A 17,733-nucleotide genomic window follows, 5' to 3' on the forward strand; every position below is an offset into this window, starting at 1 on the left:
GATTTTCTTATTGTCAAGGTAGAAAAGGGTGGTCTTCCAGCAAATAGACTGTAGAGTTGCACTCAAAGGGTAGTTATCAGTAGCTTTCTGCCAACTGGAATAACAAATCAAGTGTTCTCTCACAGGGATTGTTCCTGTAACAGGTTCAATTTAATATCTGTATCGATGACCTGGAAGAAGGAATCAGAGACACGGTCATCAGATTTCCAGATATGTTAAGTTGAGCAAGATTGTTACCACTTTGGATGATGGGAATAGCATTCAAAATGAATTATACATATTGGAAAATGATCCTACAGAACAGGATAAAATTCAAAAAAAGAACAGTGCAAGACTTTTGGAGATAAAAGAACTACATGAATATAGGATGAGAAAAGACAGAATGGACATATGAGCAGCAGAAAAAGACCTGGGGTCATAGTAAACCATAAGTTACTTATGAATCAGCAATGCAGAGTCATCATGATTTATTAACAGAAGTATAATATATAAGAATGAAAAAGTAATCCTTCAACTCTACATTGGTCATACCCATATCAGAGTATGATGTCCTGTGTAGGTTACCCTCATTTATACAGTGGTGAGACAAGAAAGTATCCAAAAAAATAGAAGAAAATGATTAAATAATTGAGAATAACCTCATAAGGAAAGAGATGACAAAATGTACTCCATGTCCATGAAAACAGAACAAGAGGAAATGTGCTTGAATGAAAACCAATGAGATTTTGTTTAGATATATTTTAACAGTCTGTGGTAAAATACTAGAATCGGTTGCCAAGGGATCACCCCATCCCTGTTATCCTGTCACAGGTCCACCCCTTGTCCCCCTCCCCCTCCTTGGCTCCCACCAGCTCACTCCCCTTCAACCCTTTCCTACCCCTCATGCCAATCCTGTGCTACAAACCTTCCCTACAGCCTCAGCCAAGTGTGGTTTGTGGAACTCCCGCTCCATCATGGGAAAAGTTTCCCTTCATCATTGATCTGTTCCTAATCCAGTCACTGCTTCTCCTCGCCATCACTGAAACCTGGTTGTCCCAGATAACACAGTCTCCCTTGCCTTTCACTCTAAAGGGGCCTCATCATGTCCCACTCCCCCAGACTCAGTGGGAAAGGGGGAAGAGTTGGCTTCCTTATCCCTCCCCAATACCAATTTCACACCATCCCACCTTCCCTCTCCTTCCCTTTCTTTGAAGCCTATATTATCCACCTCTACCACCTACTACAAATACTAGTCATGGACATCTATCATCCTTCAGGTCCCTCCTCCAACTTTCTTAGCCATTTTGATCCCTTTCTCACATTCCTGCTCTCATTCTCCATCCCTACATTGATCCATGTCAATGTGGATGTGCCTGGCAATCCTTCCACTGTCTACCTCTTCTTACTCCTCTACTCCAGGGAGCTCCTGCTCCACCCTACCTCACACATTCATCAACTTGGACACATTGGACACATCAAGATCAACTTGATCTTATAATTTCAAGTAACTGTTTAACCTCACCAATTCTAAAATTCCTATATCAGTCAGTCAGTCAATCGTAGTGTGTGCTTACTGTGTGCAGAGAACTGTACTAAGCGCTTGGGAGAGTAAAATACAACAACATAACATACACATTACCTTCCCACAATGAGCTTACACCCACGCATCCCCATAAATCTGTCCTTTCCCCCTACAGAGACCTCTGTTATTTTAACCCCCTCCAATATTCTACAGCTATCCTACCCATTTGGTCTCCATACTCAAACTACCTGGGCTTGACACACAGAATGACTCACTCAACACCACCCTCTCTACTGAACTCAACTGCCTCACTCCCCTGTCTCTCCTATGATCTTGCACCACTAACCTGCAACTCTGGATCATCTCCACAGTACAATTCCTCTGCTCCTGTGCCCAAACTGCAGAGTGCTGTTGGAGGAAATCCAGACATCTCTCTGACCTTGTCAGAGACCTGACCTTTTGGTTTTTTGTCCATCTTAATTTCATAATTATCTGCTTCAAACAGCAATACTTTTCCTTCTTAATTCACTCTCATACCCCTGACAGCTGTCCCCGATATTTAACTCCCTCCTCAAACCTCCTTTCCCTCTGTCCCCACCATCTCTTTCCCCTAATGATCTGGTCACATACTTCACCAACAAAATTGAAACCATCAGGGAGGATCTCCCTAAAATCTTCCCTGCTCCTCCACCCTCTTCAATTCTCCCTATATTCCCTGCAGTAACGCAAGAAGAGATCTCTCACCTCCTAAATCTATACGCTCCATCGGTGCTTCTGACCCCATCCCCTTTCACCTTTTTAAACAGTCACTCCCCTCTTCTCTCCTTGACTGCCAAATTCAGTTGTTCACTTTCCAATGGCTCCCCCTGCTTTCAAATATGCTTACATATCTTCTATCCTAAAAAAAACCCGGCCTTGCCCACACAGCTCCCTCTGGTTATAGTTCCATCTCCCTCCTACTATTTCTGCCCAAACTTCTTGAGTCATTTAGACTGTCTCCATTTTCTTTCCTCCAATTCTATCCTTGATCTCCTCCTATATGACTTCCAGCCCCTCACTTCATGGAAACAGCCATCTCTAAGGTAACCAAATCTTTTCGCTAAATCTGATGACCTCTGCTCTAACCTAATACTCCTAGACCTCTCATCTTCCTTCAACACTGTAGACCACCCCTTTTTCCTTGAAACTTTATCCCACCTTGGTTTCACTGACACTGTTCTCTCTTGGTTCTCCTCCTATCTCTCTGACTGCTCCTTCTCAGTTAATAATAATAATAATTATGACATTTGTAAATGCTTAACTATGTGTCAGGCACTGTACTAAACGCTGGGGCATATACAAGCAGATCGGTTGGGACACAGCCCCTGTCCCTCATGGGTCTCACAGTCTCAACCCCCATTTTACAGATGAGGTAACTGAGGCCCAGAAAGGTGAAGTGCCTTGCCCAGGGTCACAAAGCAGACAAGTAGCAGAATTGGATTAGAATCCATGACCTCCCAGGCCCGAGCTTTATCCACTACGCCATGCTGCTTCTCTTTTTCTGGCTCTTCCTCTGCCTCCCACCCTCTGAAAATGCCTCATAGTGTGGCCTAGTGGATAGAGCACTGGCCTGGGAGTCAGAAGGACCTGGGTTCTGATTCCTGCTCTGCCACTTGTCTTCTGAGTGACCTTGGGCAAGTCACTTTACTTCTCTGTGCCTCGGTTACCTCATCTGGAAAATGGAGATTAAGACTGTGAGCCCTTTGTGGAAAAGGGACTGTGTCCAACCCAATTACCTTATATCTACCCCAGTGCTTAGTACAGTGTCTGGCTCATAGTAAGTGCTTAACAAATACCACAAATCAACATCTCCAGCCCTGACCTCTCTACTTCCCTGCAATCTCACATTTCCTCCTGCCTTCAGGACATCTCTTCCTGGATGTCCTGTCGACACCTCAAACTAAACATGTTATTAATAATAATAATAATAACGTTGGTATTTGTTAAGCACTTACTATGTGCAGAGCACTGTTCTAAGCGCTGGGGTATACAGGGTAATCAGGTTGTCCCACATGAGGCTCACAGTCTTAATCCCCATTTTACAGATGAGGTAACTGAGGCACAGAGAAGTTAAGTGACTTGCCCACAGTCACACAGCTGCCAAGTGGAAGAGCCGCAACTGAACAATTTATCTTCCCACCCAAACCTTGTCCGCCCCATAACTTTCCCATCACTGTAGACAATAATAGTATCCTGCCTATCGCACAAGCTCATAACCTTGGCATTATCCTCGACACATCTCTTCCATTCCATCCACATATTCAATGTCACCAAATCCTGTTGGTTCTAGCTTCACAACATTGCTAAATTGCACTTTCCTATTCATTCAAACTGTTACCATGCTGATTTAAGCACTTATCTTATCTCACACTGACTATATCATCTGCTTCCTCACTGACCTACCAGCCTCCTCTCTCTCCCCACTTGAATCCATACTTCACACTGTTGTATGGATCATTTTTCTTAAAAAAAGTTCCATTTATGTCTCCCTATTCCCCCAAAACCTCCAATGTCTGCCCATCCACTTCTGTGTGAAACGGAAATTCCTTACCATTGGCAGTCAATCAGTTCGCCCTATCCTACCTCACCTTACTGATTTCCCGCAGACTCTGCTCCTCTGGCACCAGCTTACTCACTGTTCCCTGACCTCATCTATCTCGCTACCAACTCTTTTCCCACATCCTCCCCGTAGCCTGGAACTCCCTCCTCCTCTATATGCTCCATACCACCAATTTCCCCACCTTCAAAACATTATTAAGGTCACATCTCCTCCAAGAGACCTTCTTCGACTAAGCTGTCTTTTCCATGGTTCACTCTCCCTTCTGTGTCATTTATGCACTTGGATCTGTGACATTTGGGCTTTTGATATTTGCCCCATCCTCAATCCCACAGAATTTATGTACCTGTCTTTAAATCATACATTATAAATTATTCATTTATATTAATGCCTGTCTCCCCCTCTAGACTGTAAGCTCGTTATGGGCAGGGAATGTATCTGCTAACTCTTTTGTATTGTACTCACCCAAGGATTTAGTACAGTGCTCTGCATGTAGTAAGCACTCAATAAATCCCATTGATTTGATTGGTTGAAGGAATAGAATAGGCACTTATATGTCCCAGATGGTTTACTCATTCACCTGCCAAAAAAAAGTAATTTTTTTGCTCTGATTCTATGAATTTGTGATACATTTCCTAGGCTTTTCATATTATGCCATAATGGTTCAGTTCTTGACTGTGGGTTTCAGTTATATCAGTTCTCTCAGCCCACTAGCATATCAGTCAAATGAATGGTAATTTATCGAGCACTTACTGGGTGCAGAACACTGTACTATGCAGTTAGAAGAGTACAATACAGCACATGTAAAGCACAACATTAATTCAACCTGCTTTGCCTTCATTCTTTTAAATTCCAATAATTTATCCATTGAGCATGATGCTAAATAAAGCATGTTGATAAAATAATTCTGTAATAAGAATACAGCGGAACATTAGAAGACATATTAACACTTTGACCCAGCAGTCAAACATTGCCTCATTAATTCCAATAGAAGCTCCATACATCTACACATTTCCAGCACTTTGATCCATGAAAACCTTATCCTTTCTTTTATATAGACCAAAACTGCAGCACCCCATCCCCCAAATGTGATAATGACTTTAGGGTGAACATTTCTTATAAGTGAAGGCACTTCATGCTATCCATACAGAGTTATTTGGTTTCTCTTCTCATTGCACCACCTGATGCCTGTCTAGACTCATGACCATACTCCCAACTAGGTCAGTCCAGAGATCTGTACAAAATTAGAAGTGATGGAACTCTGATCTGTCTGGCATTCCCCTTAGTAGAAGGAATCTTTCTCTCCTAAGACAAGGGTCATCCAAGAGATAAGAGTATGTAATATGAATTGAGAAATGTCATCCCTATACAGCAGTGATCCAAGCTGCTCTGTCAAAAAGGGTGTGTCTATCCAATAACATTTCTTAAAATACTTATTCTTTATGCATTTATAAGTTATAAAAAAGTTCTTACAAAAGTTTATTGAGTTTCTTCTCTCTTTCGTTGCTCTGAGAGTGGATACTAACCTTCATTGATGAAAGGGAGAAAATATTTTTAAAGATTTTCTTGACTGTAAGCTCCTTGTGGGCAGGGAAGGAGATGATCAACACTGTTGCATTGTACTCTACCAAAGGCTTATTAGTACAATGCTTTTCACACAGTAAGCACTCAATAAATATCATTGATTGATTAAAGGAAACCCGGTAAGCTATAAAATGTGTTTTTACTGTGAGGTTAAACACATGCAAAGGATCCAGAAGCCAATAATTTACTAGGGTGAAGATCTTACACATACAAAGAACACCTATTTACCTTGGCTATCCCTCATAAAAGAAAACTTACTAACACAGGGAGCAAGGAAACAGTCATCTGAAGCAAAGCCAATCAGAGAGAATATTAAGGGGAAAGGGGAGTGAGCTAGTTAACAGAAAAAGGACAGTCTTGCCAAGGCAGTGGGGACCAAGCATTTGGGAGAGGTGAATGCAGAAAACTCATTCTCCTTTGGAAATCCTGAGGGAAGAACACAGAGGCAGCTTGAGTAACTGATAGGCAGAGCAAAGTGTCCAGGAAAGACCTGTGAAAGTGGTGGACAATAGGAGCTCTGTTTGCATGGGGAGTGCAAGAGGTTTATGGGGATGGAAGTTACCCTTGAGTAAAATGTGGTAGTTGAAGGGAGAGATCTTCTTGATATCCAGAATTTATTTGTGTCTGGTACAGCATTAAGAGCATTATTGTTAAGTGCATAATCTATTAGAAACCAATTCAGATCACTAACCATGGAGTCAGGGTTAAGCAGGGAGTGTGAGGCTCACACCCAGCCAAGAGGACCTTGGGGACAACTCTGTACATTTGAGCATCCTTACAGTAACTTTGGGGGTAGTTTTGGCCAAGAGGAATACCAGGCAGATCCACCATATTGGTTAGTCAGTTATTAAAATGTATTGGTTAGTCCGTTATTAAAATGCCTAGGGCATACAAGATGATATGAGGCCAAAGGAAACAGAAGACATGTTCACTGCCTTCAAGGAATCTACAATTCAGTGTCATTTTCAGATTCAGGTGGGACACAGTTAAAAGGGGCAAATTTCCAATCTTTGATCCATACATAGCAGGTTACTCATGCCAAAAGCCAAAACCCACTGATGCCACTAGAGCTTGTGAATTGATGTTCACAACAAGGAACTATGATTTCTTAGTGTTTTGGGTACTCTGTAATGCAAGTCATTTTAAACCCCCTCCCCCAGCCCAGTGATTTGCATGTTATTATGGCATAGAAGTCAACCGAACTATCCAAAAAAGTAGGGCAAAAAACCGAAGCACATTTATTCAGCTGCTGAACATTTTAGCCAAATAAGAAGCCAGAAGAATTATCTCAGTTACCTGTAAATCATAGAATAGCCTTAGTAAAAGATCCAAATAGCCCCCTATTGGTTGTGTTAGTCAATTATAATTACCTATAACAAAACAGGTACTATTCTTTATATTAAGTGGTGATTCACTCAATAATTATTACTTGTTATTACTTTACAATCCTTTTATATCTGCCATACATCTCAAACTTCTCATGTGAAACAGATCACTTACACAGGAGAAATTCAGTTTCAGAGTTTTAAATGGTTTCCTAGTGTTCTCTGCTCTCAGTAGAGATTCAAGTAGTTGAATACATAATTCTTGACAATTCAGTGCCTAGATGCAATGTACTATATATCACTACTTAGAGAAATGTTTATATCCAAAATGAGTACCAATCATCTTTTCTGCCCCAATATTAATAAGCATAAGGAATTTTCCTCTCTGTACTCCAAAATGTTTGAAAAGTTTCCTAAAAAAACCAAACACATCAGAAAGTGGTCCCAGACATATACCTATCACTGATGATCCTAACTATTAAATAAATAGTTAACCAAATAAAATTAATTTAAAATAACTAGATCACCCTAGTAATACATTTTAAACAGGAAACACCTCTCTTCAGACTGTGTTATTGCTGAGCCTAAGTTGTTTTTTTGAACCCTGTGTCTGATTTTTACATTAAAGGATGTCATTAGGATGTCATTTGATCAGATATTTATTATGTAGTGAAAAGAAATTTTTAAAAGGCATTGCAGTTCTCATATAATTTAAATTAGTTTAATTTCATTTAATAATTCTTCATTAATATTTTGATTTCTGGCAGATATACTTGTTCCTAATAATTTAGAACTAGATCTCAATGGTCTAACTCCCCTTGCTAATAGATAAAAATGTAAAATCTTTAACTAAATCAAGTATTGCATTTTAAAAAGTTTTTCTTGTCTTCAAAAAGGTAAGGACCATTATTGAAAACAATTCTGATACATCAACTAAATTGTTATTTTAAAAATATTTTGTGGGGTATGTAATTCTTGCTAGATGAAAGATTTTCAAGTAAAACAAATTCAAAAGAATTGAATTTGAAATCAATTTATTATTTACATGGGCAAAGTAAGATGCCTGAAATGGTAGAAATGTTTTCTGTGGGAGAAAATAAACACTCCAGTCTTGTTATGTAGCTGTCTGTTAAAGAGAAACTTGAGAATGACACATTTTATGGTAGGGAACCTTGAGAGTAATACTGAATTCATTTAGTTCCTACTTAATTTGGCTAAGCCAATTCCACTTTATTCAATTTTCATTCTGTGTTCTAATTACTGCAAAGCAGCATTCAACTTTAAATAAACAGACAGATCTAAAAAAGAGTGGAGTGTAATATTTCTATTGCAATGTAAAAACTGAAAAATAGATCCTGCTATTCATTAGTTTTTGTGTGATTCTACAAACCCTTTTATTTGGGTGAATAAGGCCTTGAAAACTTTGCTTTTTTTTGCTGCAATTTACAAATCATGTTAGTGCCTAGCTGTAGCTTTTTAGACATGCTTGCATTATTCCATTTTTAAAAGCAATTGCTGTTTACTGTAGAAATGAGGTCCAGAACTATAACTAACTATGCTGCCAACATTTATTATACCCTTTGGCAATATTAAGCTTCATAAAAGAGGCCACTTGTTTGAGAGCCCTATCTTTGTCCTTTCTGTATTAGTGATACATTAAAGCAGAATCAACACACACAACTTTCATTTTGGAAAAGTTTTTCTTTTAAGCATTGAAAATTGATCAGTGATTGTTTTACATATCACTTGTGATATATTTCATTTTAATGTCTGTTTCTATTTAATAACTGTTTTTTCACATCATATGCAAAGAGTTTGATGTTTTTGAGAATTGTAATATTTGTTCCACCAGAAGAAATGGCTAGATTGATTAGCTTCCTAAGAAGTTTTCAGGTATAGGGGTCTTTGGTTGTTAGTTTTTGTTTGGTTTTGTTTTAAGTTTTCTTTTTCATTCTTTGCTTGAACCCAAGTGATTTAGCTGCTAGGTTAGGACTCCTGTCTGCTTTCCTGAGCCTTGTTGCTAGTCTTTATGTTATTCTGGTTTGTTCCTTCTTACCCTGCTAACTTCTAGCTGGACTGAAGGGTAAGTGCTTCCCTGTAGCTAGCACAGCTCAGATAATCAGACTAGATTATCTGACATATGCAATGTGCTTTTTTTTCTCTTAAATCTTCCTCATGTTTAGATTTTGTAGTAAAACTTTTCATGTTATTTTCCTGAATTTAGGTTTGAAATGTAAATTTCCATACTGAAATTAGGATGCATGTGATGTTTGCATAATTGCCTTCTCTCCCTGGCTTTCACATTGGCATCAAATGATCCTCTTAGTAAAGCCAATCATTAACATTTCCTATTTTTCATTCCAAAATGTAAATATTAATTAACATCACAATAAGATTGTAAATAATACCTTTGTTTCATGGAATTCACATCTAGTTGACTGCTTAATGCCTGAAAACAGATCATTTTGCACTCTGACAACCGTTTTTTTCTTCCGTTCCAATGATTAGCATGGTGAGTGCACCAACGGTGTGGTAACCATGGATACTTCAAAGAATAGAAAGGTAGGGTAGGAAACCTGAAGAAGCCTAACTGAGCAAGACCAGGTGCAGTACCTCAAGAAATTAAATCAAAGTAAAAGCATTACTTGCACATTCAAGCATGAATTCTTCATGGTTTGACAGTTTCCTATAATGTAAAATCAATGGAGGATTAAGTTTGAAAGGAAAAGTGTGGTACATTGGGTTACTATATACTTACAGGAAACATAGTGCACAATTGAGTCCAAATAGTTTAGTCACAATAGTTTTACACTCCAAAACCTAACAATTGAAATAGGTATTTAACATGTGGTTTCAAATGACATTCTTATATCCCGAAAATGCTTCTTAAGCATAACAAAGTAATGATAAAAAGGACTTTTTTCTAGTCGCTTTTGTTACTTTTTTCAGAAAGATGCCCTTTTCAATGAAAGATTAAACCTTGAAAGACTTTTTTCTTCTTCACTTGTTCAGTCTTAAATAAAACATACACTGTTCTAATCCTGTATTCATGTTTAAAAAGCTGTCCATCAAACACATGGTGAGTGAATACTTTACTTAAGAGGGAATTGGAGCTATTGGTCAAGAGAGCTGGCAAATATGTATTTGGAGTATTCTGAATGCAAATGAGAAGGGGTAGGTCATGTCATACCTCCTGACCATGTAACAATACTCCTATCTTTTCTTTCATTTCCATTTCTTTTGCATAAATATATCCCTGGTTAGTAGGCAGAATATCTTTACCACTTCAAGCAGATCCCTTATTTTATTTTATTTTATTTTGGATGTATGATGAGGATTTCACATAAAGCTTATCGTAGAATGTGAACTTAGTAGAAATTTAGGATTTCTCCAGTTTTTAAAGAATGCAAAAATGGATGGATGGTTGAAGGAAGGAAGGAAGGAAGGAAGGAAGGAAGGAATGAATGAATGAATGAATGAATGAATGAATGAATGAATGATGGTCTGGTGGCATTACATATATTTGCACAACAAAGCATTGCTATCCTTGTAGTTTATTTAATATTTGTTTGCTTAAATTGCTGTATATATTTATATCTCATGAGAACATTGCTATGTCTTCTTGTATTGTCAACTTGCAGATGCTACATGGCAGGAATGCAATATTAAAATATTAATTTAATATTCACATAATTTGCATGACCTAAATAACACTGTAAATCACTTTTCTGTCCTTCATAAAAGAATGTGAGTTTGATTTAGATTATTAAAACATAATAATTTGCAAAATTAATTGCAAAATATTCTGACTATACTATACTATAATTATTCAACACGCAAATCTTTTACTGTCCAAAATTCTAGTCACTAAGCAGTTGAATATTAATTAACATAAAAGTCATTGCAAGGTACAATGTATTTAGTGATTTACAGTTGAAATGCATTATTACTGGAAAATTTTGATAAATTCAAAAAATTGCATATGTTGTAGGGAAAATGTGAGACAAAACCTAAGGTATTTTTACTGCTGAAATGAACTAAAATGTTGCTTAACAAATACCAACATTATTATTATTATATCAAATATAATAGGAGAAATTGAGAAATCATTTACTGATTGGTTGCCTTTTAGAACATTGCCAACCCTGTGTGATTGTTATGCCTTTAATTCAAAAGAGCCAGTTAACGCTAATATAATTCACCTTACCAAAGTCCATAATGCAAAAAGTTTAATTATTGTTGTATTTAAATATTCTTATAGATTTGCACAAGACCTATTTTCCAGTAGTCATTTGAATTATACAGATTTCAGCAAAATACAGTTTGTCTATGGTTCAAGAAAGTAGTACATGTGTGCATGCTAGCACCATTTAATCTATGAGACTATGAAGAAATTTTGCTGTTCCCCAAAGCATGGTATACTACAATGGGCTTGGGATAACCTGAAGTTTTTCTTGCCCTCTATCCCACTAATGGGCATGGCCAAAGAACAGCTAAAAAATTGAACTAGTCCAGTTGTCTGGCCATGCCAATAGAGGCTCTTCTAGAAATATTTGTAAATGAATAGCTGCCATTAATCATTGTCATTCCTTTATTTCATGTCTCCTGATGAGGTTGACGAGTGTCATTGTTTGTTACTGTCCAAACCATATATTCATTCTTGTAATGTCAAGCAGATATGACAAGCACACATTTTCCAGATAAGATTCAAAGTCACCTTTTAATTTATAGTTTCTGTTCAAACTGTATTGACAATTGTACTATTTAGCATTGTTGTCAATCAGTCATTATGGATAATTTTTTATAATAATTTTTATTTTATGGAACTTGTCCTCTTTCATGGACTTCATCAATTAATAAAATGATCTAAAGGACCAAAAAGCCCATCTCCCTTCCTGTCAAAGATTTTGAGAAATAACAGGAACATCCTAATGAAGTGATTTGCCAATAGTATATCCCATACTGGAATATTTTGCTCTGTAAAATATAATTACAACCATATCTAAAAAATGTGTGTCTGATACAAGATCACATCGATATTTGCTGATGAGACATATAACATTGAAAATCAAATATATGTATATGTGTAACATATAGCTATATACATATATAAACATTTGTGTGTGTGAGAGAGGGAGAAAAAGAGAAGAAAAAAGTTCAACCTTAAAAGTAAACTTAATTCTAAATATATACGCAGACTATCCAGATACTGTAAATGTCCAAGTGATTTATGAGGGTCCAGGCCAAGGTACTAAGAGAGGAGATTCTATGTCAACATAAATGGACTACATAATGTTAAGCTAGGCACACACTTAAAAATTATCTGGATAATTCAGACCAGAAAAAAAAATTCAGTTGATATAACAGAAATATTCAGGCAAAAGGAAATTTTTCTATCTGAATTTTTTTAATTCAGATTTTGGAGACTTTGGTATAGTATTGCAGGTTTTATTTACAACCACAAAAACTTTTTTTTCCTATAGAATTTTGTTGTAGTTCTTTTTATTCCAAAGAATCCTGACTCTTAGTAAAAATGACATGCTTTGATTGTTTTACCTCAGAAGTTAGTGCTCCATTCACACAAACACTCTGGGAAGAAATTGTAAATGAGCCTAGCTTAACTTTTATTTTCTTCCTTATCTGAGAATAGCTCCCACTGTCAGACCAAACATGTTGGATTATAGCAGCTGATTTATTTTCAATGGCCTTGAAATACTTATTCAATTGGACAATGCATCCAAATGTGACACGTTTTTGTAACAAGCTCAAATTGTATTGTAGCTGTCAAAACTGCTTATATAAAGACCCAATTGCATATATACATACATATGTGTATATATGTATATGTAGAATCATTTTTTATCATTTGCTTTACCTCAAAAGCACCCATAATTTAAGAAGTGACTATATTCAGAAGTTAGAAGGCAGAAGCATTCTTAGTATAATGTGTCTTTCCCTTTACTACATTTTTAGTGTCACTGCTTTCCAAATTTCTGATACAGAGATTAAAAACAATCAATAGCATATGAAAAATAATGAAATTGCCCAATGCATTTACATTGTATTTGGAAAAAATTCAGGTTTGCATAGAAATTAATGTATCTTATTGCTTAGGAGGTACTTATCAGATACCCTACACAGAATTTTAAAAGCTGGACCAATATGTTGTTTTGTTTAAAAATAGATAACATATGTAATACATATGGGTCCTGTTCTTGAACAAACACATATGCAGGCAGGATGAATGTTTTCCAAAGATACCTACACCTTAAATTCGGTTTCTTCTATGCATTTTCCCATTTTAGGATCTCACCCAAGATTCCACTTGAATTCTGTTTAACACCCAAAAAGGTGCTGAGGATTTTTACTTGCATTAGGGCTTCAAGATTAAGAAATGATGGAATCTTGCTTGTTAACTCCCTAGCTTTTCCCCACATTCTTCCATCAAGAATTAAAATCCCCTAAAACTACTCCTACTCCTACTTACAAAAAAAAACAACTTTAAAATGGATTTTTCCTTTTCTTTTTCTCTGTCTTTTAAACATGGGATCAATTAAGCTTTCAGATATTGCATGACAAATGCCCAGCTCTTCCTATGATGCTGTTGAGCCATTGAAATCTTTGTGATCACAGGTCTTATTCTGAAAAGATCAGAATTGAATAAAAAAGCTAATGATTCTTTTCAATCAAAAATAATGCAGATATATTTTACTATGTATGTGTTTTCTGTGAACAACTAATTGGTAAATTTTGTACTTGTTTGCAAAGCTGCTTTATAATTTTAAGTGAAATAAAATTATTTTCAGTTACATTGATCTGAGCATTGGATCTTGGAAGCATGTACAGTGGTAAAGGTGAATGGAGAGTTCATATCAATGCCAGCAGGGGAAAATGAAGTTAGCTTTTAAATTAATTTTCTGTGTGACAAAGTTTTTAAGAGGCTCAACAAATAAAACAAAGACCAAGGCACTTTAAACATGTGGCTTATTTATTAAGGGCAATGAAAGGGTTTCTTTCCAGTGAAAAATAGATAACCAGTGCACAGCAGATCATAATAAAAAACTAATACAAGTATCTGAGCCAAGCTGGCAATTAAGGCCTTCAGCCAATTTGTCAGTTTAAAGTCTCCTCAGAGTATTTAGACAGCAGTAACCTGACTCCAACCAAATGCCTGATCTAGTTGTGAAAATAGAAAAAATGCATTATTTTCTGAGCATTGAAAAATCTCATACATAGCCTCCCCGGGTAGAGTTTTTATATTAATCAAATCAATCTTAGCCCAGAGGAGTGAAGGTACTAGAACACAGTCTGTCAAGAGTGAGGAACCTGTCGAAGATATGAATGGATAAAATTCTGGAAAGGGAGACCAAAAGGTGGAAGTCGACTCAGGTTGCGACATAGTGCGCAGTGCAAGATTTACTTACTCTTCGTGTTGGGGAGGGGGCTCTACACTTTGCCCTCAGCCTAATCCAACACTAGCTTCTCTACTGGCATCAACTCTAGAGGGAGCTGCTTTTCCATGCTCCATAAGCAGAGCACTGAGTCACAGAGAGGGAAAACAGTTGGATGTCAGTGATTAGGCTAGAAGTTACTGGGGGAATAAAATCTTATTTTTCATAAAACGGAGAGAACAAACCTAAAATGCAGAATGCTTTCTCAAACACTTTCTCAATGCCTAGGCAGATTCCCAACAAAGATCGTCAGATTTTCTTAAATGAAGTGCTGTTGGCAAAACTGCTTCCCAAAAGTCAGTTTGTAAATACAATATATTCTTTTACCCTTCTGGTGAGTTATTTTTCTCTAGAGTTGTCTATGCTGGAAAATGCCTTTTGATACCCTTGCATATGTGTGTCTCAGGCATAAATGAAGCAGTTGATAAAATCGCCAAGTACCTGATGCTTTCCCTTAAAATTGTGAAATTTAATTTACTCTAGGCAATATTTCATCAACTCCTAACATGCCATGCATTTCTATTTCTATTCATCAATTTGTATTTCCCACAAAGGACCCCTAATTGAAAAAAAATTAGATTTCAAACTTGAATGTTTTTTTCCCAAGAAAGCAGCTAATTATGATGGTGTGTAAATATAAAGCAGTTACCCCCACAATCCTCTCTGGCATGATTATTACTGTCCATGGCTTTTAAGCCTTAGTTATTGACTGAACCCCCAGTCCCAGAATATTGCCCAAAATAAGGATATAAAATTTCTCATAATTTGAGAAATGGAGGAAATCTTTGTATCAGGAAGTGAGTCAATACAAGATTGCGTGAGCTCTATCTTCTATTTCAGTCCTGCTCCCCAAACCCACACCTCCAGAACAAAGCATCTATACAGGGAGTCCACCCCTTAGCCACACCCCAACTTGAATTCACTGTTTTGTTTCACTGGTGAATTTCATATATTTTAGTTACACATGTTGAGATTAATTAGTTAGCCCCTAGAAGGTTGTGCCTACAGTCTTCACCCTGAAAAAAAAAGTGTGAATACATTGAGACTATTAATTCACAATAAATGCCAGATCGTAACCCTTACTGAGCAAATTTGGTTTGTCTCTGGACTTGATTAATAAAACAAGCACACTATCAGGCAACTTATTCGCTCATAGAACAAATGACAACCCTATTTATCTTATCCTCCATGTTTAAATGAACTTTCTTTTTCCAAGTAAAATTTAAATCTTCTATAACCAAACCAGTAATGGGAAGTGGGGATAGAAATATTGGCGCTATGCTGCAAATCACCATAACTCCTTCCTTTTTCCAGAGAAATTTAATAAATGTAGAAAAACTGTTCTAGATATAATTTCAGTAGAATGGCAGAATCTATTCTAATTAATCATAAATAACTAAATAGGATTTTTTGAGCTAAAATTGGTCAGTTTGCAGTGTTTGTAAGATTCAGGATAAATTGTGGTTTGGGGGTCTGTTTTTAAGCACAGGATAAATGCACTGTAATGATCTCTTGATAAGATGTTGTTGCCAGTATATTTTGATGAATTGCAATAAGCTAATCAATAAGTGATGCAAGTTGACAATGGGAGGTGAAGTATGCTGTGATGGGTGGAGGGAGCTAAGGAAAATTGGAAATACCCAGAGTTCCTAATGCACAGTATATTTTTTGTGTATTTAAAATGTCAAAGAAAATGTTATGTGTTTCTCTAAATTGTGTCTCTCTCTACATGTATAAATGAACAGATGCAGATAGAGCTCAAAAACATGGCATGGATGAATTTATCTCTTCCAATCCCTGTAACTTTGACCACGCTTCCCTCTTTGAGATGGTGCAGCGCCTTACGTTGGACCACAGACTTAATGATTCCTATTCTTGCCTGGCAAGTATATTCTTTGGACTACAGTGGTTTAAACATGAGTGTCTTTAAAAGAGATGTTTTTAATTCATTAACAATATACACAGCCCTTACTGCAGCTCACCTCTTTTTTTCCACGGCAGAAACATGTCAAACATGATATGATCTTGCCTACAAAAATAAACAGAGATAAACACAAGGAAGGGCTAAGGACATCAACAGACTTCGAACTTCCTGAATTCCTCCTATCTTCTTATCTATCTTGCTCTTTTCAGATTACATTTTAAGAAAGGTTTCAAGAAGCTGATTAAATTTGACAACCAGTGGTGATGAATTTAGCATCCCAAGGCATCCCATATTAGACCCCTCAATATTAGAACCAGCTGAAGCATTGTCATCAGTGAATTTATTCCAGAGCATTATATGTATTTTGTGGCATTTAAAATGTTATGTAAGCAAACTCAGAGCTTCTACAGTTTGATCAGAATTGAATGTATTTATCTTCGGTACTTACCACTTTTTGTCTTTTCTGTACTTTAAGGTGTAATCTTAAAGAGTTTAGAAACTACTGGTCAGCATGGACATTAAGCTATTTATTTAAACTAGGAGGCTGCCGTTATGAAGTTGCCTCATTCAGTGCATAAATTTACTTCCATAAATTGGTGTGGGGTGTGCTTACATTTTAATTATCCAAACATTCTAGCTGTAAACTGCTTTCTGGCCTCTAATATTTAGATAGCTGGGGCAAAAGAGAATTTTTAGACTTTTGGTAACTAGGTAAATTGCTAATATAGATGCTCCCCCCAACCATAACTTTCTGTCCAGAGTTGTTCTCTTTTTGTTAAATTTTGTAAGGGAATTATCTATTAATGTCTGCAAAGTTAAGTCTTCAGAGCACTCCCTCTAGGTAAATGTTAAGTATCATTATCCTTAGTGTACAAATATGAAATAATGGAAAGGAGAATCATTATATTTAATGCTCAGGAATTTCTTGCTCCTAGCCCTGCTCTAAACCACCAAGGAAGAATTGATTGGTGCGATAGAAACTTCCACGTTCTCCAAAGACCATGAAGTAATCAGAAATTGTCGATTTATTCATATGTTCTTCTCTCTCTTAGGCCCTGGAGACAGGAACCCCAAAATAAAAAACTAACAAGCAAACAAATAAAAACAACTTTAAAAAAAGGAAACTGAGTAAACTTGAACCACTTCTAGAGTACTGTCACTGAAACACACACTTAACCCCCGAATAGGCTTGTCTCTTCTAAATTGAATGGGAAAATTCGATTTTTTTTTGCAGTTTGCAGTATGTTTTTCCCAAATGCACTTCCCATTGTTTCCTTATGATATGTGAAATTCTAAATTCCTCTTGCCCAACTTGATCATGCTCTTTAATGGGTAATTTCTATTCTCTCAGT

At 36.7% G+C, this 17,733-nt stretch overlaps 1 protein-coding gene across 17 annotated transcripts in view; it reads left to right on the plus strand.

Moving 5' to 3' along the window:
- Positions 1 to 17,733, plus strand: part of CADPS (calcium dependent secretion activator) — a 495,043-nt gene that overhangs the window by 339,164 nt on the left and 138,146 nt on the right. For 16 of the 17 annotated variants that reach the window (XM_029051416.2, XM_029051412.2, XM_029051418.2 and 13 more), the window contains one exon: positions 16,203 to 16,339. In XM_029051416.2, the coding sequence (XP_028907249.1) occupies positions 16,203 to 16,339 (137 nt within the window). Of the gene's footprint in view, positions 1 to 9,077; positions 9,090 to 16,202; positions 16,340 to 17,733 lie in introns of all 17 variants that reach the window. The other variant, XM_029051421.2, reaches the window with a different exon arrangement.

The sequence above is a fragment of the Ornithorhynchus anatinus genome, chromosome X1 (genome assembly GCF_004115215.2).
Source record: "Ornithorhynchus anatinus isolate Pmale09 chromosome X1, mOrnAna1.pri.v4, whole genome shotgun sequence".
Taxonomy (NCBI): Eukaryota; Metazoa; Chordata; class Mammalia; order Monotremata; family Ornithorhynchidae; genus Ornithorhynchus; species Ornithorhynchus anatinus.